The sequence below is a fragment of the Cnephaeus nilssonii genome, assembly GCF_951640355.1.
Source record: "Cnephaeus nilssonii genome assembly, chromosome: 13".
In the NCBI taxonomy this organism is placed as follows: Eukaryota; Metazoa; Chordata; class Mammalia; order Chiroptera; family Vespertilionidae; genus Cnephaeus; species Cnephaeus nilssonii.
Genome location: NC_137084.1, coordinates 29,566,052 through 29,589,427, shown reverse-complemented (window position 1 = coordinate 29,589,427; position 23,376 = coordinate 29,566,052). Strand labels below are relative to the sequence as shown.

Sequence of the window (23,376 nt, the reverse complement as noted above, 5' to 3'; positions counted from 1 at the left end):
TATGACTCTTTTATTAGATAGGATAGAGGCCTGGAGCAGGGGTGGGGGCCAGGTGGTTTGCCCTGAAGGGTGTCCCAGATCAGGGTGGGGGTTCCCTTGTGGCGTGGGGTGGCCTGGGTGAGGGGCCTGTGGTGGTTTGCAGGCCAGCCATGCCCCCCAGTGACCCAAGTGGAGGCCCTGGTATCTGGGATTTATTTATCTTCTATAATTGAATCTTTGTAGCCTTGAGTGGAGGCCTGGGCTGGCCAGGGTGTGCGGAAAGCTTGGCTTCCTCCATTGCCAAGGAAACCCAAGCCTCCTGCTGTCTCCGTGGCTGCAGACATCTTGGTTGGGTTAATTTGCAGGCTGGTAGGCGTGGCTTGTGGTTGTAGCGGAGTGATGGCTAATTTGCATATTACTCTTTTATTAGATAGGACTAGAGGCCCAGTGCATGATTGAATCATGCACGTGTAGGGTCCCCTACACGCTTTTGCTTTTGATCGCGGGGGAGCTGGGTGCCTGTCCACTGGTGCCTGAGTGGACAGGCACCCAGCTCCCCCACTTTTGATGGTCCGCGGTGGGACATGAGCTCGCTGCCCCAGAGGCCCCTTCTGTGCCGCAGCACAGCCATGGTGCAGACGCTGAGCTCGAGCTGCCGCTGGCGATGCGAGCTCAGCATCCTGCTGGCCCAATCGGCCACCCCGAGTCCCGCCCCCCCCCACCGCGCCTCCTGGCCAATCGCGGGCATAGCGAAGGCATGGTCAATTTGCATATTTGTCTATTATTAGGTAGGATGATGTGGGGCTAACCAGTGTTTTCTGCTTTAGTTCCTATGACTTCCTTTCATGTGCCCATGCCGCAGCCAAATTGAGTTACGTGACATTTTCTTAAAACCTTAGCTATGAAGCATTTGAAACAATGAGAGAAACTTATTCACTCATTTCTGCGTTTACCCAAATCTACTGTGTGCATATACTGTGCCAATTCCAGGCAGAGAAGGTGCTGTGGACAAATGCCACCAGAGGACCTTTCACAGGCCGAATTTCCTGGACTGTGCTCATCTAAGGATATCATTTTCCCTAAACCCAGACAACCCAATGAGATTAGAGGTATGCCAAGTCATTTATTCAAGCTTTTAACCTGTAGAATGCCCCCAACCACAGCACTAAGCATGAATCTAAAGGGTCTATAGTCTGAGAGAAACATAGGGAATCTTCCTTTTCTATCCAATCAGGTAAAACAATTTCTGAATGACTATTTATAGTTTTGAACCGGGATTCTTTTTTTTAACTTATTAAATATTACCTAAGGAGTCAATAACATATTAGAGGTTTCACATGTATTAACCGCTGATCTTTATGAAATATTTAGTCATATTTGGCACCTGGTTGAGTCCTTTTCTGCTGTTTTCTAAATTATTCCTCACTAAGATCCTATGAGAAGATGATTTCACCGTATTTTACAATGAGTTAACTGAGGCTTGGAGAGCTGCAGAACCAGGACTTCAGACCTGAATTTGTCTGATTCGGACAGAGATTCTCTCTGTTGCTATGAAGATTGTAAAGAAAAAGCATTCAATTAAGAAATTCAGATCACATGAGAAATTTATTGGTAATGTCAGTAACGATGGAGAGGTATAATGTTCGGACTAATGCTTTCTCTGAGAAAAACTAGAGCAGCCAGATTAAAAACAAACTATTTGAAGAGATTGGGGAATCACTGAAGCATTCTGAGGTTGAGGCTGAGAGAAGACTAGATACTTTCCAAGCTTGGCAGGGCAGCAGTGAGTCTCAAAGTTACTTCAGACTGATCAGGACACAGGCTCTCATCACTGCCCCAGACTGGTTCCCGACATTTCCAGGGTTTCTCCAGGAAGGCTTTCTCCATGTTCATCCACCTCAGGAGTGTCCTGCAGAGCCCTCTGGAGAACCAGCCTCAGAGGGTGTCTCTGCTTCCTCCATCGCTGCCTGAAGGAGCCAACGAAGAAGTAAATGATGGGATTGGCACAGCTGTTGACATAGGACAGAAGTGCTACAATCATGGAAAGATGAAAGAGGGCATTAGATTCTTTTGGAAACCAGACTATGAGGAACCAGTGGATGCCAAAGGGCATGCCACAGAGGAGGAAGACCAGTACCGTAATCACGATGGTCATGTAGAGCCTGGTAGGAGGCACCCGGTGGGAGCCACACAACAGTCTGGACATCAGGGCCAGGCTGGACCCAGAGAGAAGCACAAATAACAAAATCAGCCACGCCACAGTGATGAAATCCAACACTGGACACCAAACATGATGCATATTCCTCATCAGGAAGCCACAGTAGTTTCTTTCCAGGATGCTCAGCAGCAGGGACAGGGCCCAGAGCAGGGAACACAGGACAGCGGACATGTGACTGGGGCGGCGACAGCGGTACCAGATGGGCCACAGGACAGACATGCAGCGCTCCGTGCTGATGGTGCTGAGAAAGCTCAGACCTGAGATGTAGGCAAAGATTGACACAGGGAAGAGAAATCTGCTTATTCCTCTAAGGACAAAACTGAATTCAAAAAGTGACCTTAGGGAACCTATAAATCGGCCGCAGAGGAAGAGCAAGTCGGCTCCCGCCAGGTTAAGGATGTATACAGAGCAGGCATTCCTGCGCATGCGGAAGGCCAGGCGCCAGAGCACCACCGCGTTCCCTGCCAGCCCCACCAGGGCCAGGATGACTGTCAGTGATTGCAGAATTATGAACTCTGTATAATGTTGATCACTTCCATTGGCTGGTGTGAGCTCGGCCTCCCAGGCTGTGACAGGCATATCCATGCTCAGAAACGCTGCAGTTGTGGGCCTGGAAACAAAACAAGACTTGAGCACCTGCTCTGTGACCACTGACCCTCATGGCCACCCTGCCTGTGGCGAATGGAGGTTTCCAGAGATTAAGATTCTTTCTAAAACACACAGTCTTGGCGTCCTGGAGCCTGAATTTAAACCCAGTTCTCTCTGAATCTTAGAACCTGGGCTCTTTCTACTGCAATACAGACCCTCTATGTCCAACCTCTCCACTCACCATCCAGCCCATGACATGTGCCCTGGAGGCAGGAGGAGAAGAGTCTGCACAGGTCCTGTGGAGGACAAGAGGTTTCTGAGCTCCCCAGTACTTGTGCTCTGGGAGAGTGGCTTTGTTTGACAGCAGGCTGTTGAAGCCCCAGGGCAATCTCAGTAACTGTGAGTGGTCTACTCATCAGGGAGAAAGGAGGTTATGACTTAGGCTCATGAAGGGAATGAGACCCCTTGTTAGGACAGAGTGAGGACACCCAAAGCTCTTATATTAGAAATGTCCCAGTGTGTCATCTTTATGGGGATAGACAGTAATTACTCTTCCCACTGTTGAGTCCCCAGGGTCCAAGTCTGTGTGGGAACACAGTGGGGTTGTCAATAAAATTTTAATCCACAAATGAATGAATGAATGAATGAATGAATGAGTGAACGAATGAGGAACCAAAGCGATGAAGAAAATTTGGATTTAATATAACATAATTTTTTAAATGAAGAATTTTAAATGTAAAACAGAAGTCAGCACATTTAACTCCACCACCAAAAACACATATGTAACAAAAAGAAAATTCCATTTCCAATTATTCATTCTGTGAAAAGCTCTTGTGTGTCTGAAATTAATTTTTTATGCCTGCAGACACCTCCTATCCAGGTGGGAGAGGATTCAGGACTGAATTGAAGTTTTTCTGCATTTTAGAGAGAAAGAAACCATTTTGGGAAGGAGAGAGAGAGGTGGCCAAGGGTGTGAATAGAGGTAGTTAAGACAGAAATACAGAAGGGGCATTATTAACTGGTTTTCCTATGATACGTGTAACAGGAAAGCCACTCATTGTCCCTACATGATTTGGAGTAGAGATTTCCTTGCAGATCGAAGCATTTGTGTAAGAGAATTCTTGTGGTGGTGGTGCAGGTAAGAAGTGCTTAGTTCTATTTTACAAAGAGCTTTGGATTAAAAGAGGGACGCTCTTGCAGAATTTAGGTGAGAAACATAAATCTTCTCACACATAGGTGAAGAGTAGCAGCTGATGAGTGCTTACAAGGTATTACCTCTTTTAATCTTCCACATAGCCCTATGAGGCCAGTACTATGCTTACTCCCAGGTGGCATATAAGAAAAGACAAGCACAAGGAGTTTGAATGACATGCTCCAGTTCTCACGTGCACAAGTGGAAGAGCCTGGATCTGATTTTAGATGTCTGTGTGAGTGTCTTCGCCTTTCCCCTGCCCTGCAGCCCCACTACCAGGGTGGTGTGTTTGGCACACATAGGGTTGGGGTGGAGCAGGAAGCAATTAACTCTCAGGGACACATCTAACATGGGAACTCATTTGTGTGTTTTATTAAACTAGAATAGGCAAATTTCACAAATAATAAAGAAGTGGGTGGAATCCAGCTGAGAACAGACCAGACCAGAGATTCCAAGAGCTCCTTCTTTCCGCTGGACAGATGCATCCAGCGCATGCTCACCCAGTAGAATTGGGTTCAGCCAGCGCATGCTCACCCAGTAGAATTGAACCTGCTGAACTTCAGTCTGTGGATGCTGCTATAACCACTGAGTCACATCTCCTAGAACTTGTCTTTCTTTTTATACTCAAAACTTAATAATGAAAACTAGATCTGTCTGGATTTGTCTTTTTTCATTGTTGTTTACTATCCTATCCTTGGCATCCAGCACATGTCCCTTAGAGACCATCTGTTATAATATCATCCTTTAACACAGGAAGAAGCCGAGCCTGAATTAGCCAAGGGATTTCCCTGAGATCACAGGGTGAACAGCAGGTCCAATGCCAGCCCTGGTCTCCTGGAGCCCAGCCTGAGGCTTTACCACTGTTCTCTGCCTCATTGTGGGATGAGCACCTGAGTAAAGTCTTCATGTGAGCTCAGAACACGAGAGAACTGCAGGGGTGTAGAAAATACTAGTTGGTCTAAATACCATTTCCTATTCTCTCACATAATAGTTCTGTGAGTTTTAGACCAGAAAATGAATTCTAATCCCAATTTCCATTCATGCTTGATGGCAGTATGTGACCAGGTAGCCAATGGGAGGTGAGCAGAAGTAATGTAACCAATTTTCGGTTGTGCTTTTCCTTCACCTCTTCTCCTCTGGATGAAATGCTGCTGAGTCTGGGAGCCCTGCATGAGAATGAAGTCACCTCTCTATGGCTGGGAGCAGTGATTTGAAAGAGCACAGGTGTCTGATGCCTTGAAGACACCAGTCAAGTTCTAGTAACCTCTCATATATTACTTTCTAGGGCTACCAAAATTGTAAATTGAAATTCTTAAAAATTTTTGTAAATACCCTTCTTGAAAAATAATGAACATTCCATCCTCAAGATATGTATGAGAGAGATATTATTTCAAAGAAGTGACACCTAGTACGGAGGTGCCAACAAATCAAATAAATGAAATGTAATAACAAGTTGATCTAATCACAGTGAGAGAGAAAAAGTCCTAGGAGAAAATACTAAGAAGAGGCTATAAGAAAAGTGGATTCTCTTCATTTGACGTCACATTTCATTTCCAGCTTCTCTACCCTCCGCTGCATCCTGGGAGGACACATCTCTTTGCCTCACCACTGGGCTCCCTTTCCCTCTAGCTGTTGGTTGTTCTCAGGAAAGGCTGACACTGACAGCTGATTGGAGGGCAGGAGGAGGGTGATTGAGGTTTAACTCCCTGCCTCTCTGCTGTCAGGCTGTGAGTTTGTCATGGTGGTGTTACTCTACCCAAGGAGATAGCCCATGTCTGTGGGCTTTTTTTTTGGTCATAGTGACGACCACTGGTACAGCCACAGCCCTCCCTGTGTTCTGGCAACTTATCATTCCCTTTATACTTCAGGATGCACAATGGCAATAGCTCCCTATTATGACTTCAGGGGCCTCTGTATCCTCTATTGATTTCCCTTAGTCTTGCTCATCATATATACACAGTCTTTTTATTAAACTCTTTTCAATTGCCCTCTTTGTTTGTGCCCTGTGTCTTTGGCTGGGACAGGAAGATACACGCATATAATAAACAACTGAACAAACAAACTGGTAGAACAGCAAGGTAATGTGTGAAACCTGAGGTTATTAACAACAATTCATGTTTGAAAGCAATGTCTGTGAAGCAGAAAGGACCTGGGTATCTCACAGTGTAAGTTACCAGCACCCAATGCTTCCCTGATGAAGATTCATGTCTCTCGACTCTCCTTCATGGGTGCCGATGGCTCCTTGCACGCTGCACCCCAAGATGCACTAGTGACCATGTTGACTAAGAGGGAGAAAACAAAGATAGTTCTTAGCCTACTCTTACCTGAGCACGATCTTCTAGTTGAAGGTGGAGAGTAGAAGTAAAGGAGCTTTCCAGAGAATGCTGAACGCCAGAGAATGCTCTCCTACCCCTGGATAGGAGGTGTCTGCAGGAGCAAGAGTGGACCCTGATGACCAAGCTAGGCTTATCAATATGCTGGGCAGCCCCTGTGACTTCCTGCATAAGGGGCCTTGGCAAGTGAGATTCTGGAGATGTGAGACAAGTGCCTCACGAGATGCTTCTCACTTGCCCTAAGTTCAATGACTTATCTCTTCTGCTCTCCATCTTACCTCATCTGGTCCCCCTCCTGTGAGGAATGGCTGAACTGGAGCCTGTCACTGCCCACTGTGGGCGTGTGCAGAAAGCCCACCCAACAAGCAGTGTGAGCTTTCATAGCTTAAGAAGAGTTTGCTTGGCATTCAGGGCTTTCATGGCCTGGCTCAACTGATCTATTTAATTTACTCCCAGGAGTATTGTATGCACATTAGTTTATTTCAGAGGACACAAGAGTATATATATAAAAATGTAAAACTCTCCTAATCTCAATCACCAATAGCAACTGATGTTTACATTTCCCATTTTAACTCATTTAGAAGTTATTTTATAGCTCTTTGTAATGAAACCTCCTTTTATTTGTGACTTATCGATATAAACACTTGTGAATATTGTGTTCTCTTTTAACAGATAAAGAATTTAGCACACCACAGGCACTACTTGTTACCTCTCTCTCTCTTCTCAGGACATTTGTTAGCTAGATTATTTTCACATGATGTGGGGACATATACTGTTTTCAGCTTTAGCTCCTATGACTTCCTTTCATTCACTCATTTTTGTGTTTTCCCAACTCTGCTAGTACTGTGTGCCCATACTGTGCCAGGTGGTGATCCAGGCAGAGAAGATGCTGTGGACAAATGCTACCAGAGGACCTTTCCCAGGCCCAATTTCCTGGACTGTGCTTATATAAGGATATCATTTTCCCTAAACCTAGACAATCCAATGAGATTAGAGGTAGGCCAACTCATTTATTCAAGCTTTTAACCTGTAGAATGCCCCCAACCACAGCACTAAGCATGAATCTAAAGGGCCTATAGTCTGAGAGAAACATAGGGAATCTTCCTTTTCTATCCAATCAGGTAGAACAATTTCTGAATGACTATTTATGGTTTTGGACATGGATTCTTTTTTTTTTTTTAACTTACTAAATACTAGGGGGGGTCCCTTGGCTGGGTCTGCCCCTTCTTACAGTCCTGGAGCCCTTAGAGGTGGGAGCCGACCCGGCGATTAGGGGAAGATGCCGCCCTCATCTCTGCTGCTGCCATTGCTGGCAATGCAAGCCTCGGCCGGCCCTGGTTACTTGAGCCTCGGGCAGCCCTGGATGGCTGGGCAGCACCATCATAGGCTTGCCTGCACTTCGGGCTGGCCCGGGGCCACTGGGGAGCTGAGGGAACTGGGGGACTCTGAAGGCAGGCGTGCATATAGGCCGGTCCCTCTTGGTGGTGGGCAGGCCTTGCTGTGTGCCTGCCACCCTGGTGGGGCTCAGGGGATTGGGCACTGCCATCTTGTGGCTGTGAGTGCCTCCATCTTTGAGGGTATGGCAGTCAATTAGCATATTCCCTCCTATTGGCAGTGGGCACTGCCATCTTTGAGGGTGTGGCAGTCAATTAGCCTATTCCCTCCTTATTGGCAGTGGGCACCGCCATCTTTGGGGGGAACAGCCAATTAGCATATTCCCTCTTTATTAGATAGGATTACCTCAGAAGTGAATAATATATTAGAGGCTTCACATGTATTAACTGCTGATGTTTATGAAATATTTAGTCATATTTGGCACCTGGCTGAGTCCTTTTCATCTGTTTTATAATTTATTCCCCACTATGGTGCTATGAGCAGATGATTTTACCCCATTTTACAATGAAAAACTGAGACTTGGAGAAGAGAGCAGATCTGCAGAACCTAGACTTCAGACATGAATTTGTCTGATTCGGACAAAGATTCTCTCTGTTGCTATGAAGATTGTAAAGAAAAAGCATTCAATAAAGAAATTCAGATCACATGAGAAATTTATTGGTAATGTCAAGAACGATGGAGAGGTATAATGTTTGGACTAATGTTTTTTCTAAGAAAAACTAGAATAGGCAGATTAAAAACAACCTATTTGAAGTGATTGGGGAATCACTGAAGCATTTTGGAGCTGAGGCTGAGAGAAGACTAGATACTTTCCAAGCCTGGCAGGGCAGCAGTGAGTCTCAAAGTTAATACAGACTGATCAGGACAGAGGTTTTCAACACTACCCCGGCCTGCTTCCCGACATGTCCAGGGTTTCCCCAGGAAGGCTTTCTTCATGTTCATCCACCTCAGGAGTGTCCTGCAGAGCCGGCTGGAGAAGCAGCCTCAGGGTGTGTCGCCGCTTCCACCATTGCTGCCTGAAGGAACCAACGAAGAAGTAAATGATGGGGTTGGCACAGCTGTTGACACAGGACAGGGGTAATACAAACTGGTAAAGATGAGAAAGGTCATAAAAATATTTTTCAAACCAGAATAAGAGGAACCAGAGGATGCCGAAGGGCAGGCCACAGAAGAGGAAGACCAGCACTGTGAGCAAGACCGTCACATAGAGCCTGGTGGGTGGCAACCGGTGGGGGCCACACAACAGTCTGGTCATCAGGGCCAGGCTGGACCCAGAGAGAAGCACAAATAACAAAATCAGCCATGCCACAGTGATGAAATCCAACACTGGACACCAAAAATCATCCATATCGCTATTCAGGAGGCCACAGTACTTCCCTTCCAGCAAGCTCAGCAGCACGGACAGGGACCAGAGCAGGGCACACATGATGGTAGATAGGTGTCTGGGGCGTCGGCAGCGGTACCAGATGGGCCACAGGACAGACATGCAACGCTCGGTGCTGATGGTGCTGAGAAAGCTCAGGCCTGAGATGTAGGCAAAGACTGACAAAGGCAAGAGAAATCTGCTAATTTCTCTATCGACAAAATAGAAGTCGAAAAGTAAAACTAGACTATGTATAAATCGGTAGCAGAGGAAGAGAAAGTCGGCTCCCGCCAAGTTGAGGACATAGACAGAGAGGGCGTTCCTGCGAATGCGGAAGCCTAAGAGCCACAGCACCACCGCGTTCCCTGCCAGCCCCACCAGGGCCACGATGACTGTCAGTAATTGCAGGATTATTTTCTCTGTGTAATGTTGATGAATGGCCTGATCACTTCCATTGGTTGGTGTGAGGTTGGTCTCCGAGGCTGTGACAGTCATATCCATGCTCAGAAACGCTGCAGTTGTCGGCCTGGAAACAAAACAAGACTTGAGCACCTGCTCTGTGACCACTGACCCTCATGGCCACCCTGTCTGTGGCGAATGGAGGCTTCCAGAGGTTAAGATTCTTCCTGAAACACACAGTCTTGGAGTCCTGATCCTGAATTTAAACCCAGTTCTCTCTGAAACTTAGAATCTGGGCTCTTTCTACTACAACACGGACCCTCTATGTCCAACCTCTCCACTCACCATCCAGCCCATGACATGTGCCCTGGAGGCAGGAGGAGAAGAGTCTGCACAGGTCCTGTGGATGACAACAGGGTTCTGAGTTCCCCAGTAATTGTGCTCTGGGAGAGTGGCTTTGTTTGACAGCAGGCTGTCAGAAGCCCCAGGGCAATCTCAGTGACTGTGAGTGGTCTACTCACCAGGGAGAAAGGAGGTTATGACTTAGGCTTATGAAGGGAATGAGATGCCTTGTTAGGACAGTGGGAGGCCACCCAAAGCTGTTGCATTAGAAATGTCCCAGTGTGTCATCTTTATGAGGATAGATAGTGATTACTCTTTCCCAATGTTGTGTCCCCAGAAACCTAAATCTGTGTGGGAACACAATGGTGTTGTCAATAAAATTTTAATCCACAAATGAATGAGTGAATGAATGGATGACTGAGGAGCAGTAAAGAAAATTTGGATTTAATATAATATAATAATTTTTAAATGAAGAATATTAAATGTAAAACAGAAGTCAGCACTTTTAACTCCACCACCAAAAAAACATATGTAACAAAAAGAAAATTCATTTTGCAATTATTCATTCTATGAAAAGCTCTTGTGTGTTCCAAATAATTTTTTTATGCCTGCAGACACCTCCTATCCAGGTGGGAGATGATTCAGGACTGAATTAAAATTCTCTGCATTTTATAGGTGAAAGAAGCCATTTTGGGAAGGAGAGAGAGAGAGGTGGCCAAGGGTGTGAATAGAGGTAGTTGGGACAGAAATACAGAGGGACAGTATTAACTGGTTTTCCTATGATACGTGTAATAGGAAAGCCACTCATTGTCCCTACATGTGATTTGGAGTAGAGATTTCCTTGCAGATCAAAGCATTTGTGTAAGAGAATTCTCATGGTGGTGGTGGAGTTAAGAAGTGCTTAGTTCTATTTTACAAAGGGCTGTGGATTAAAAGAGAGAAACTCTTGCAGCATTTAGTTGAGAAACACAAACCAACTCACACATAGGTGAAGAGTAGCAGCTGATGAGTGCTTACAAGGTATTACCTATTTTAATCCTCTTAATAGCCTAGGAGGCCAGTACTATGCTTACTCCCATCTGGCATAATAGAAAAGACAAGCAGGAGGAGGTTGAATGACATGCTCCAGTTCTCACATGCACAAGTGGAAGAGCCTGGATCTGATTGCAGAGGTCTGTGTCAGAGTCTTTACCCTTCCCCTGCCCTGCAGCCCCACTACCAGGGTGGTGTGTCTGGCACACATAGGGTTGGGGTGGGGCAGGAAGCAAGTAACTCTCAGGGACACATCTAACATGGGAACTCATTTGTGTGTTTTATTAAACTAGAATAGGCAAATTTCACAAATAACAAAGAAGTGGGTGGAATCCAGCTGAGAACAGACCAGAGATTCCAAGAGCTGCTTCTTGCCTCTGGACAAACCCAATCAGTCAATTCTTGCCAGGTTTAGCCAGCACAGGCTCACCCCGTAGAATTGAACCCGCTGTCCCTCATTCTCTGGGCGCCGCTGCTCTAACTACTGAGTCAAACCTCCTAGGGCTTGTCTCCCTTTTTAAACTCAAAACTCAATAATGATGACTAGATCTGTCTGGGCTTTGTCTTTTTTTTCTTCGTTGTTATTGTTCACTATTATATCCTCAGCATTGAGCACATGTCCCTCGGAGACCATCTGTTATAATATCATCCTTTAACACAGGAAGAGCTGAGGCTGAGAGAGCCAAAGGATTTCCCTGAGATCACAGGGTGAACAGTAGGTCCAATGCCAGCCCTGGTCTCCTGGGGCCCAGCCTGAGGCTTTACCACTGTTCTCTGCCTCATTGTGGTTTGAGCACCTGAGTAAAGTCTTCATGTGAACTCAGAACACGAGAGAACGCAGGGGTGCACAGAATGCTAGTTAGTCTAAATACCCATTTCCTTCTCTCTCACATAATAGTTCTGTGAGTTTTTTTTTTTTTACATGAAAATGAATTCTAATCCCCGTTTCCATTTCTGTTTGATGGCAGCATGTGACCAGGTGGTAGCCAATGGGAGGTGAGCACAAGTGATGTAATCAATTTTAGGTTGTGCTTTTCCTTCTGCTCTTCTCCTCTGGATGGAATGCTGATGAGTCTGGGAGCCCTGCATGAGAATGAAGTCACCTCTCTAGGGATGGGGAGCAGTGATTTGAAAGAGCACAGTTGTCTGATGACTTGAAATTACTAGTCAAGTTCTAATAGCCTCTCATACATTACTTTCTAGGGCTACCAAAATCATCCATTTAAATTGTTAACAATAGTTGTATACAACCACCTTTTAAAATTACATACAAGCCATTCTCAAGGCATTTATTATTAGAGGTATTATTTCAAAGAAGTGACATCTAGTATGGGGGTGCCAACAGATCAAATAAATGAGATGTAATAACTAGTTGATATAATCACAGTGAGAGTGGAAAAAGTCCCAGGAAAAGAAACTTAGAAGAGACTAAAAGAAAAATGGATTCCCTTCATTTGACGTCAAATTTCATTTCCAGCCTCTCTACCCTCCGCTGCATCCTGAGAGAACAAATCTCTTTGCATCACCACTGGGCTCCCTTTCCCTCTGGCTCCTGGTTGCTCTCAGGAAAGGTGACACTGACAGCTGATTGGAGGACAGGAGGAGGGTGATTGAGATTTTAACTCCCTGCCTCTCTGCTATCAGGCTGTGAGTTTGCCATGGTGGTGTTACTCTACCTAAGGGGAGAGCAGTGGTAAAGCCTGGCTGTGGGCCTTTTTTTTTTTTCTTTCTGTCACAGTGAGGACCATGGCTATAGTCACAGCCCTCCCTGTGTTCTGGCAACTTATCTTTCCCTTTATACTTCAAGATGTGTAAGGGCAATAGCTCCCTATTATGACTAATCTTTAGGTGTCTCATTCTGTTCACCCTTTCTACAGTCTTTTATTAAACTCCCTTCAATTGCTCTATTTATTTGTGCCTTGCGTTTATGGCTGGGACAGCGAAGATACCTACATATAACAAACAAACACATAGAATAGCAAGGTAATGTGTGAAATCTGAGGTAAATAACAACAATTCATGTTTAAAAACAATGTCTGTGAAGGAGAAAGTACTTGGGTCCTTCACAGCCTAAGCTACCAGCACCTTAATCTTCCCCTAAAGAGTTTCATGCCTCTGGACTCTCCTTCATGGGTTCCCATGGCTCCTTGCATGCTCCATCCCAAGATGCAGTCATGACCATGTGGACTGAGAGGGAGAAAACAAAATTGCCTTTGAAAGAAGATAGTTCTGAGCCAACTCTTACCTGAGCACCATCTTCTATTTGAAAGTGGCGAGTAGAAAAAGAGGAACTTTTCAGGGAGTGCTGAACACCAGAGGACGCTCTCCTACCCCTGGATAGGAGGTATCTGCAGGACCAGGAGTGGAACCTGATGACCATGAGAGGCTTATCAAGATGCTGAGCAGCCCCTGTGACTTCCTGTCCAAGGGGCCCTGGCAAATGAAATTTTGGAGATGTGAGACAAGGATCTCAGGAGTTGTTTCTCACTTGCCCTGAGTCCAATGACTTATTTCTTCTTCTCTCCATTTTCCCCATGTGATCTGTATCCTGTGAAGAATGTTTAAATTGGATCATGTCACTGCCTGTAGTGAGCCTGTGCAGGAAGCCCACCCAACAGGCAATGTGAGCTTCCATAGCTAAAGAAGAGTTTGCTTGGCATTCAGGGCCCTGCATGGCCTCGCTGATCTGATCTGTTTCCACTTACTTCCAGAAGTAATCTTATCTAATAAAGAGGTACTATGCAAATTGACCATCATTGCAACACACAAGATGGCTGCCCCCATATGGTCAAAGATGGCCACCACCATGTGAACACAAGATGGCTGCCACAAGATGGCCAGCAGAGGAGGGTGATCAGGCCAGCAGGAGAGGGCAGATGGGAGTGACCAGGCCTGAAAGGAAGGGCAATTGGTGGTGGTGGTGGGGGGGTTCAGGCCTGCAGGTGAGGGTAGTTAGAGGGTAATTAGAGGGCCGGCAGAGGAAGATAGCAGGGGGTGATCAGGCCTACAGGGGAGGAAAGTTCTGCAGGGGAGGGCAGTTGGCAGGGACCAGGCCTGTAGGGAGGACAGGTAAGGTGACCGGGAAGGCAGGGGAGGGAAGTTAGGGAAACTATGCCTGCTGTGAAGAGCAGTTCGGGTTGACCGGGCTGGCAGGGGCGGGCAGTAAGGGGTAACTGAGTTGGCAGAGGAGGGCAGTCCAGTGCGACCAGGCCTGCAGGGGAGGACAGTTGAGGGGGACCCAGGCCTGCAGGGGAGGGCAGATGGGGGGACCAGGCCTGTAGGGAGAGCAGTTAGGGGTGACCAGGCCAGCAGGGGAGGGCAGTTAGGGGCAACCAGGCCTGCAGGGGAGGGCAATTTGGGGTGACCAGGTTGGCAGGGGAGGCCAGTTGCGAGGGGTCAGGCCTGCAGGGGAGGGCTGTTGTGGGCAACAAGGCCGGCAGGGGAGGGGTAGTTAGGGGTGAGCAGGCTGGCAGGGGAGGCCAGTTGGGGGGGACCAGGCCTGCAGGCAAGAGCAATTGGGGGAGGTCAGCCTGCAGGTGAGGGAAGTTGGGAGGAACCAGGCCTGCAGGCAAGGGATGTTGCGGGTGGCCAGGTCGGCAGGCAAGGGCAGTTAGGGGTGACCAGGCTGGCAGGGGAGAGCAGTTAGGGGCAATTGGGTTGGCAGGGGAGCAGTTAGGCATATATAAGGCTGGCATGGGAGTGGTTAGGGGGCAATCAGGCAGGCAGGCAGGTGAGCGGTTGGGAGCCAGCAGTCCTGAATTGTAAGAGGGATGTCTGACTGTCCATTTAGGCCCGATCCCACCAGGCAGTCGGACATTCCTCGAGGGGTCCCAGATTGGAGAGGGTGCAGGCTGGGCTGAGGGATACCCCCCTTCCCCATGCACAAATTTCCTGAACCAGGCCTCTAGTATATGCATAATAGTTTATTTCAAAGGACACCATAGTGTGTAAAATAAAATGTAAAGTCCTTCCTAATCTCATTTCTCTCCAGTAAGCAATGTTTACAGTTTGCATTATAACTCTTTTACAAGTTATTTTATAGCTTTTAATTATAAAACTACATTTCTATTTTTGATTTATCAACATCAACAACTGTGTATATTGTGTTCCTTTTTAAAAGATAAGAAGGAATTTAGTGGACAAAAATGGCATGGGAGTAAGTGGAAGCTACACTGACATGCTCCCAGGACCAAACTGGAATTACAACTAAAATAAAAAACAATACCCTGAATAATCAAGTGAAGACTAGATGGAGGGACCCCTGATAACCAAGGATGGAAAATGGACACTGCATAGGGACTGGTAGAAAGGGTGGAGACAGGAGAGGGAGGGCCAGGATCCCATAGACAGAAGCTGAAGTTCTGGAAAGATATCTCAACTGTGGGGTGTTGCTAGTGAGAACTCCTCCCCAAGCTGGGTCCCCAGCAGAGAGGACCAGTACTGAGAAAGGTGCCCATGTGACATCTGGCTGTGTAAAGCAGCAGGGTTGCTGTCTGTCAGGGAGAGATGGCTGGAAATGCAGGCACCCTGTTACAGGGCCAATGCACAAAATGTTGTTTGTAGCCATTCACCTTGTGCTCTTGCAGAGGGAAAACAGATTGTACTGGAGCTGTGTGAACAGAATCCAGGATTAGGGGTTTTGGGTTTAGAGCTTGGAAGGCAGGCACCCTGGTTTCCTGTGGTGGCTCATTCCTTCACACTGCAGAGGTCATCTCTCTCAGGTAGACCTTTGTTATCCAGGTAGTTATTTCCTGGCTGGGAAGACAGTTGTGCCACCCTACTGGAAAACTCATGCCATGGAGTAGCGTTTCTGAGGCCCATTAAGAGACTGAGAATAGCAATTCGCCTCCAGGTAGAAGCACTGAAGGAAAATGACTCACCATACTGTGGCAATTGCCTGAAGGATACTAAAGACTTTATCCAATCAGTGTGCAGGCAGAGGCAGGTCTCTGGAGGCTTTGAGTCTTTGCCTGATCTAATTAGTCAGAAACAGGGTTTGGCACTGTCCTGCACTAGCTATTGGGAGGCATAGCAGATTTACCTAATAGATAGTCACAAATCCAAATAGCAATTTGGCAGCCAAAATGGGAAAACAAAAAACCATCTCCCAAATGAAAGAACAAGAGAACTCTCCAGAAGAAAAGATAAATGAAATGGAGATAAGAAATTTATCTGATATAGAGTTCACAATAATGATGGTAAAGATGCTCAACAGCATGAAAAAAAATATAGTAACTATGAAAAAAGAACAGTCAGAAATAAAGAACATAGCACAAGTAAAGAGATGCTAATTAAAATGACAATGATGTATCGCCTCATATCTGTAAGAATGTCCACTATCAACAAAGCAACAAATGTCAACCTCTGTCAAGGATGTGGAGAAAAGGGAACTCTTGTCCATGGCTAGTGGGAATGCATACTGGTGCAGCCATTATGGAAAACAGTATGGAGTTTCCTCAAAAAATGAAATATGGAATTGCCATTTGACCCAGTGATCCCACTTTTAGGAATATATTCTAAGAAACCCAAAACACCAATCAGAAAGAATGTATGCATCCCTATGATCATAGCAGCACAATTTACAATAGCTAATATCTGGAAATAGCCTGAGTGTCCATCAGTAGATGAGTGGATAAAAAAGCTGTGGTACATTTATACCATGGTATACTATGCAGCAGTAAAATAGAAGAATCTCTTACCCTTTGAGACAGCATGGAGGGACCTGTAGAGTATCATGCTACATGAAATAAGTCAGTCAGAGAAAGACATATATCACATGATTCCACTCAAAATGTGGACTCTAAGTAACAAAATAAACTGATGACGGAGTGGTTCCAGAGACAGAATGCAGAATGCAGTGGAATAGAGTGCAGAATCTGTGAGGGAAGTAGGGGGGAAGGTGGGTGGGTGGGAGTTAATCAATGAAAGACCTTGTATGCCTAACCCATGGACACAGACAATAGGGTGGTGAAGGCCTGAAGGGGAGGGGATGCAAGGGCGGCTGGATGGGGTCAAATGGGGAAAAAAGGGAACATTTGTAATACATTCAACAATAAAACTAAAAAAAAAAAGTATCCATATGGGTGCATCAATTTCAATAAATGTGCCACATTAATGGAAGATGTTAGTAATAAGATAGACTGTGTGGGGAATTAGGAATGGGGGTGGGGGGGTTATAGAAATCATCTGTACTTTTTGTACTATTTTTCTTAAAAAGGGCTCTAAAATATAAAATCTATTAAAATGAATAAGCAAACCAGCAACTGAATAAATATTTACAATACACATAACTAACCAAAGCCCTGTTCTGTATATATCAAAACTCCTACAAATAAAGAATGAAAAAGGGCAACACTTAATAAAAATGGGCAAAAGTGAAAAAGACACTTCAAGAAATACAAATAACCAATAAGCTCATGAAAGGAGGCTCATGCTTGCAAAGGTTGAAAAATGATGAAAACAATGTACTTAAAGAGGGTGACTCAAATCTGGCAATGGGGATTTAGCAGAGACTTGACTTGAAAATCACCATACTTTCTTTCATTAGTTCACTTATTCAATCAACATTTATTATGCTAAGGAGCCAGTCTAAGGCCTGTCAAAATCATCAAAGACTGCTCACTGGGGCTCAATTGAACTTTTAATTCGTTTAATTTATAGAGAATTGTAGGAGAATGACCACAAAAACTTGTCAAAAATGTAATATTCATGTAGCTTCTATCAAGTGCAGTGATGAAAGAAATTTGGACTTTTCCTGCACTTCATTCATCTTCTGCTGTAGGTAGGATTCTTCAAATGTGACAGTAGTCCAGGACCTCAGAGATGGCAAAGCTCCCATGGGGGTGGGGTGAAGGCCCTGGGTGCTGGAGTCCTGGGACCTTGCACTCTGTGTTTGTCTAACAGGCACTGTCTCACTTCAACCTCAGGAGCTGGATTATTATGTTAATTGTTTTAATTCAGGCGCCCAGAGGGCAAACACCATAAGAAAACCAATCAAATGAGAGGGACAAGGCTGGCTTTCAAAGTCACACCTGTCTGAACAAAGCAAGACTCTGACTCAGGACACCAGACTTCCTGACATGAACAGGGTTTCCCCAGGAAGGCTTTCTCCAGGTTCATCCACCTCAGGAGTGTCCTGCAGAGCCCTCTGGAGAATCAGCCTCAGGGCGTGTCTCTGCTTCCACCATCGCTGCCTGAAGGAGCCAACAAAGAAGTAAATGATGGGGTTGGCACAGCTGTTGACACAGGACAGGAGAATTGCCACCAAGAAATGAGGAACGAAGGCATCGAAATCTTTTTGAAACCAGAATAAGAGGAACCAGTGGATGCCGAAGGGCAGGCCGCAGAGGAGGAAGACCAGCACTGTGAGCACGATGGTCATGTAGAGCCTGGTTAGCGGCACCCGGTTGGAGCCACACAACATTCTGATCATCAGGGCCAGGCTGGACCCAGAGAGAAGCACAAATAACAAAATCAGCCACGCCACAGTGATGAAATCCAACACTGGACACCAAACATGATGCATATTCCTCACCAGGAGGCCACAGTAGTTCCCTTCCAGGATGCTCAGCAGCAGGGACAGGGCCCAGAGCAGGGCACACATGACAGCGGACATGTGTCTGGGGCGTCGGCAGCGGTACCAGATGGGCCACAGGACAGACATGCAACGCTCGGTGCTGATGGTGCTGAGAAAGCTCAGGCCTGAGATGTAGGCAAAGACGGACACAGTCGTGAAAAAGTAGGGGATGAATATGGAGATGAGGGAGAAGTCCCTGATGAGTCTCTCCAGGGCATCTATAATGTAACAGCAGAGTAAGAGGAAGTCGGCCCCTGCCAGGTTGAGGATGTAGACGGAGAAGGCGTTCCTGCGCATGCGGAAGCCCAGGAGCCAGAGCACCACCGAGTTCTCTGCCAGCCCCACCAGGGCCACGGTGACTATCAGTAATTCCAGGATTAGGAACTCCTTTTTGGAAGTTTGTTCTCCTCCACTTATTGATGTGAGTTGGCTGCTCCAGGCTGTGACAGATGGATTCATGCTCGGGAGCCCTCCACTGGTGCCCCTGGAACCGAAACAAGACTTGAGCACCTGGTGCCTGATCAGTGAGTGTCATGGCCACCCTGCTATATGGGAATTACTGTCTGTGTTACAGAAATTATGATACCAAAGGCTTCACTGCCTTGCAGTCCGGAAACGGTTTCAAACCCAGTTCTCTCTGACTCTAGAGTCGGGGCTCTCTCTACACAACACGGACTCTCTGCTGACATGGGAACAATTCTGTAGTCCAAATACCTGCACTCATAGTCGGAGACCATGTCATGTCTGCCGAAGGCAGAAGGAGAATAATCTAGATTCTCTTCATTTGACGTCAAATTTCATTTCTTGCTTCTCTACCCTCCTCTGTGTACTGGGAGGACATGTCTATTTCCCTCACCGCTGGCCTCACCTCTGGTTCCTCGTTGCTCTCAGGAAGAAGAGACACTGGCAGTTCGTTGGAGGGCAGGAGGAGGGCAGGTTTCAACTCCCTGGCTCTCTGCTGTCAGGCTGTGAGTTGGCCATGATGGTGTTACTCCACCTAAGGACATAGCCCCTGTCTGGTTGTCTTTCTTATGGTCAAAATGACAACCACTGCTACAGTCACAGCCCTCCCTGTGTTCTGGTAACTTATCTTTCCCTTTACCCTTCAGCAGTAGCTCCCTATTATGACTTATCTTTAGAGGTCTCTCCATCTTTATCAATTTCCCTTAGTCCTGCTCACCCCTTTGTACATATTCCCTTTATTAAACTCTCTTCAATTACTCATTAGTTTGTGCCTTGTGTTTTTTGCTGGGACAAGAAAGATACAAACATGTAACAAACAAACAAATCCATTGAACAGTAAGCTAATGTGTAAAAGCTGAGTTATTAAGAACAATTCAGATTTGAAAACAATGTCTGTGAAGCAGAAAGGACCTGGGTCCCTCACAGCCTAAGCTACCAGCACCCACAGCTTCCCTGAGGGAGCTTCAAGTCTCTGGACTCTCCTTCATGGGTGCCCATGGCTCCTTGCACACTCCACCCCAAGATGCACTGGTGACTATATGGACTAAGAGGGAGAAAACAAAACTGCCTTTGAGAGAAGGTAGTTCTGAGCCAACTCTTACCTGAGCACCAGCTTCTAGTTGAAGGTGGAAAGTAGAAGAAAAGGAGCTTTCCAGGGAGTGCTGAACACCAGAGAATGCTCTCCTACTCTTAGATAGGAGATGTCTGCAGGAACAGGAGTGGAACCTGGTGACCAAGAGAGGCTTATCAAGATCCTGAGCAGCCCCTGTGACTTCCTGCCCAAGGGGCACTGGCAAGTGTGATTCTGAAGATGTGAGACAAGAGCCTCACGAGATGTTTCTCACTTGTCATGAGTCTAATGGCTTATCTCTTCCTCTCCCCATCCTACCCCATTTGGTCCCTCTTCCTGTGAGGAATGGCTGAACTAGAGCCTGTCATTGTCCACTGTGGGCGTGTGCAGGAAGCCCACCCAACAGGCAATGTGAGCTTTTATAGCTAACGAAGAGTTTGCTTGGCATTCAGGGCCTGCATGGCCTTGTTCATCTGATCTGTTTCCATTTACTCCCAGGAGTAATGTATGCACATTAAAATATTTCAGAGGACACCAGAGTATGTAAAATGAAATGTAAAGTCTTTCTTAATCTCATCTCCCAATAGCAACCGATGTTTGCACTCCCCATTTTTAACTCCTTTACAAGTTATTTTATAGCTTTGCATAATAAACTACATTTCTAGTTTTGAGATATTAATATCAACAACTGTGTATTATGTTTCCTTATAAAAGATAAGGAATTTAGCACACCACATGCACTACCAGTAAGCTCTCTCTCTCTCCTCACGACATTTGTTAGCTAGATTATTGTCACATGATGTGGGGGCACCCAGTGTTTTCAGCTTTAGCTCCTATGACTTCCTTTCATGTGCCCATGCCGCAGCCAAACTGAGTTACATGGCATTTCCTTAAAAAGTTAACTATGAAGCATTTGAAACAATGAGAGAAACTTATTCACTCATTTCTGTGTTTACCCAACTCTACTAGTTCTGTGTGCCAGGCAGTGATCCAGGCAGGGAAGATGCAGCAATGAATACACACAGAACTATGTTGGTACATTCCAGATGAGCTGGGTGAGCTCACCCTGGGAAAGAGTGTTGATGGGGAAGAGTTTTGAGACTCAGCATTAGGGCCTCCACCCTCCTGGGAGAAGAGGTTGGCCCAGCCACCACAGTAGTAAGAAGCAGCTACTGAAGGAGGAGTAAAGGAGGAGAGCACAGTATCCTGAGGCTGAACTGAGAAAATGATTGTGAACATGGGAGTGAGCAATAGCTTCAATCCAACTTGAGAGACTGAGTGAGATGAAGACTAAGAATTAAATTTGGGACATGCAGTATAGAGTCATTTCCAATCATGACAGGCATGGTTCCAGGGGATGGTGAGGCTAGAAGATTATAAGAATTGGCTTAGGAGAGAATGGCAGGATAATTCCCCTGGCAAATCCCAGAGAATCAACTGACAATCACGACAGTGAAAGACAGCTCAGAAAAATAGCTGGGAATAAAATTCCTCTACAGATGTTAATAGCTTCTCACGTATTAAAAAATTAGAACATATAATAAAATGCAACCTCAACTACATCTGGAGAAAATAGAAAGGTGTGAGAACTGCACCACTCTAACAGATATTAGAGGCTATTCTAAAGCATTAGTGAAAACAACCATGTTGTGTTAATATACAAACTGGCAGAGAGATTGACAGAACCTGGTAGAAAGTCTCAGGAATTAAAATATGTGCACATGGCGTCAGCTTGTGCTGATGGGGGATATTTAAGAATGGAAGGCCTGGCCCGGCCAGCATGGCTCAGTGGTTAAGCATCGACCTATGAACCAGGAGATCACTGTTTGATTCCAGGTCATGGCACATGCCCAGGTTGCAGGCTTGATCCCCAGTAGGGGATGTGCAGAAGGTAGCCAATCAGTCAGTGATGGCGAACCTATGACATGCGTGTCAGCACTGACACATGTAGCCATTTCTGATGACACGCGGCCGCATGCCTAGGATGAAACATTTGCTGCTCCTGAGGATGAAACATTTGCGACTAGAGTCTTGGAGTTAGTTTTTCCCTCAAAGTGACACACTACCCGAGTTATGCTCAGTTTTTTGGCGAAGTTTGACACACCAAGCTCAAAAGGTTGCCCATCACTGCTGAGTGATTCTCACTCATCATTGATGTTTCTATCTCTCCCTTTCCTCACTGAAAAAAAAAAAAAAAAAAGAATTGAAGGCCTGGAGGTAAACTATTTAATGAATGTTATGGGCAACTGGGAAGCCATTTAGAATAAAACATAGCAGGCATTGTACTTCACATTTTATACTCTTTTACATTTCAAATGAATTTCATATTAAATATGAATAAGAATTAAAAGAGAACATGAGAAAATTCTTTTATAACCTTGGATGGGGGAAGATCTTTCTAACTATGACACAAAACTCAGAAACCATAAGTGAAAATAATGATTTAAAAAAACTATGAAAAAATGAAAATAATTTTCCTGCATGGCCAGCATCAGCAAGTCAAACAACAATCTGGAAAAATATGTATAATGCGGTCGTCGTCCTCGTTGCAGCCTCTCCATCAGAGAGGAAAGATGGCGTCCCACCCAGCCCCAGCTTCATGAATCTATTTCTGCCTCTTGGTCTCTTTCTTTCTTTAATTTCTTAATCCCCAGCTCCTCCACTCAGCAACCGGACTAGTACCTTTCCTGTGATGGAGATGGACGCGGAAAAGAGAGAAATACCACTACATATGGCGCCCAACGTCAGGGGCTGAGTACGGAGGGAAGGAAGCGAGGGGGTCACTCCCACAAGCGTGTGCACGTAGATTTAAAGGAATAAGAAGGAGCAATGCAGCCAATTCGGGTTCCAGAGCATTACGTCCATCACCACAATGGACCCAGAGAAGCTCCTGTGTCCCTTCACTGAAAAGGACTGAGAGTTGCCCCATGACAGCAAAATGGAAAAAGAGGAAAACTGAAAGCTATACAAGGGACTGAGGTGCCAACATGGAGTCATCTGAAGAAGTTAACGACTGAAGCGCAGCAGATTGTGGAAAAGTAAGAAGTTGAAGCTACTTCTTCAACCATGTTCCTGCTCATGCTAGCATCTATTAGCTGCCAGTCTTCTGAAAGTCTTGTGCAGCCAAGTCCAAGGACTCTGAGTAAATATACACCAGCAGCAAAAGAGACTTTCTTTCATTTAGTAGCAAAAAATGTTAACATGTTCATAGTTCTGATGTCTCTCTTATTGTTGTTTTGCATTGGCATTGTTTTGTTATTATTTAATAGCCAGAGTTTTGCTCTTGACATTCAAGTTTTGAAAATGATAACATGTATGTAGTTTAGTTTTGCATTGGCATTGTTTGCAATTGTGTTAATATTAGAGCTTTATTCTTAATGTTTAAATTTTACTTTTATTATAGTAGCTTAAAAATAAAAGAAAGG

The 23,376-nt window shown here is 45.6% G+C and overlaps 2 protein-coding genes across 2 annotated transcripts; both read right to left on the bottom strand.

Annotated features, from left to right (window-relative positions):
- Nucleotides 1–1,807: 1,807 nt before the first annotated feature.
- On the bottom strand, nucleotides 1,808–9,563 carry LOC307110299 (mas-related G-protein coupled receptor member X1-like; the record flags this gene model as incomplete). Its single annotated transcript, XM_079789362.1, has 2 exons — nucleotides 1,808–2,650; nucleotides 9,426–9,563. 2 exons carry the CDS (start codon nucleotides 9,561–9,563, stop codon nucleotides 1,808–1,810), a joined length of 981 nt encoding a protein of 326 aa, XP_079645488.1.
- An 8,335-nt stretch (nucleotides 9,564–17,898) lies between these two features.
- LOC307109388 (mas-related G-protein coupled receptor member X2-like) lies at nucleotides 17,899–19,154 on the bottom strand (the record flags this gene model as incomplete). The annotated part of the gene is made up of 2 exons (XM_079788063.1): nucleotides 17,899–18,901; nucleotides 19,132–19,154. The coding sequence occupies 2 exons, from the start codon at nucleotides 19,152–19,154 to the stop codon at nucleotides 17,899–17,901; spliced, it is 1,026 nt and encodes a 341-aa protein (XP_079644189.1).
- Nucleotides 19,155–23,376: the final 4,222 nt, after the last annotated feature.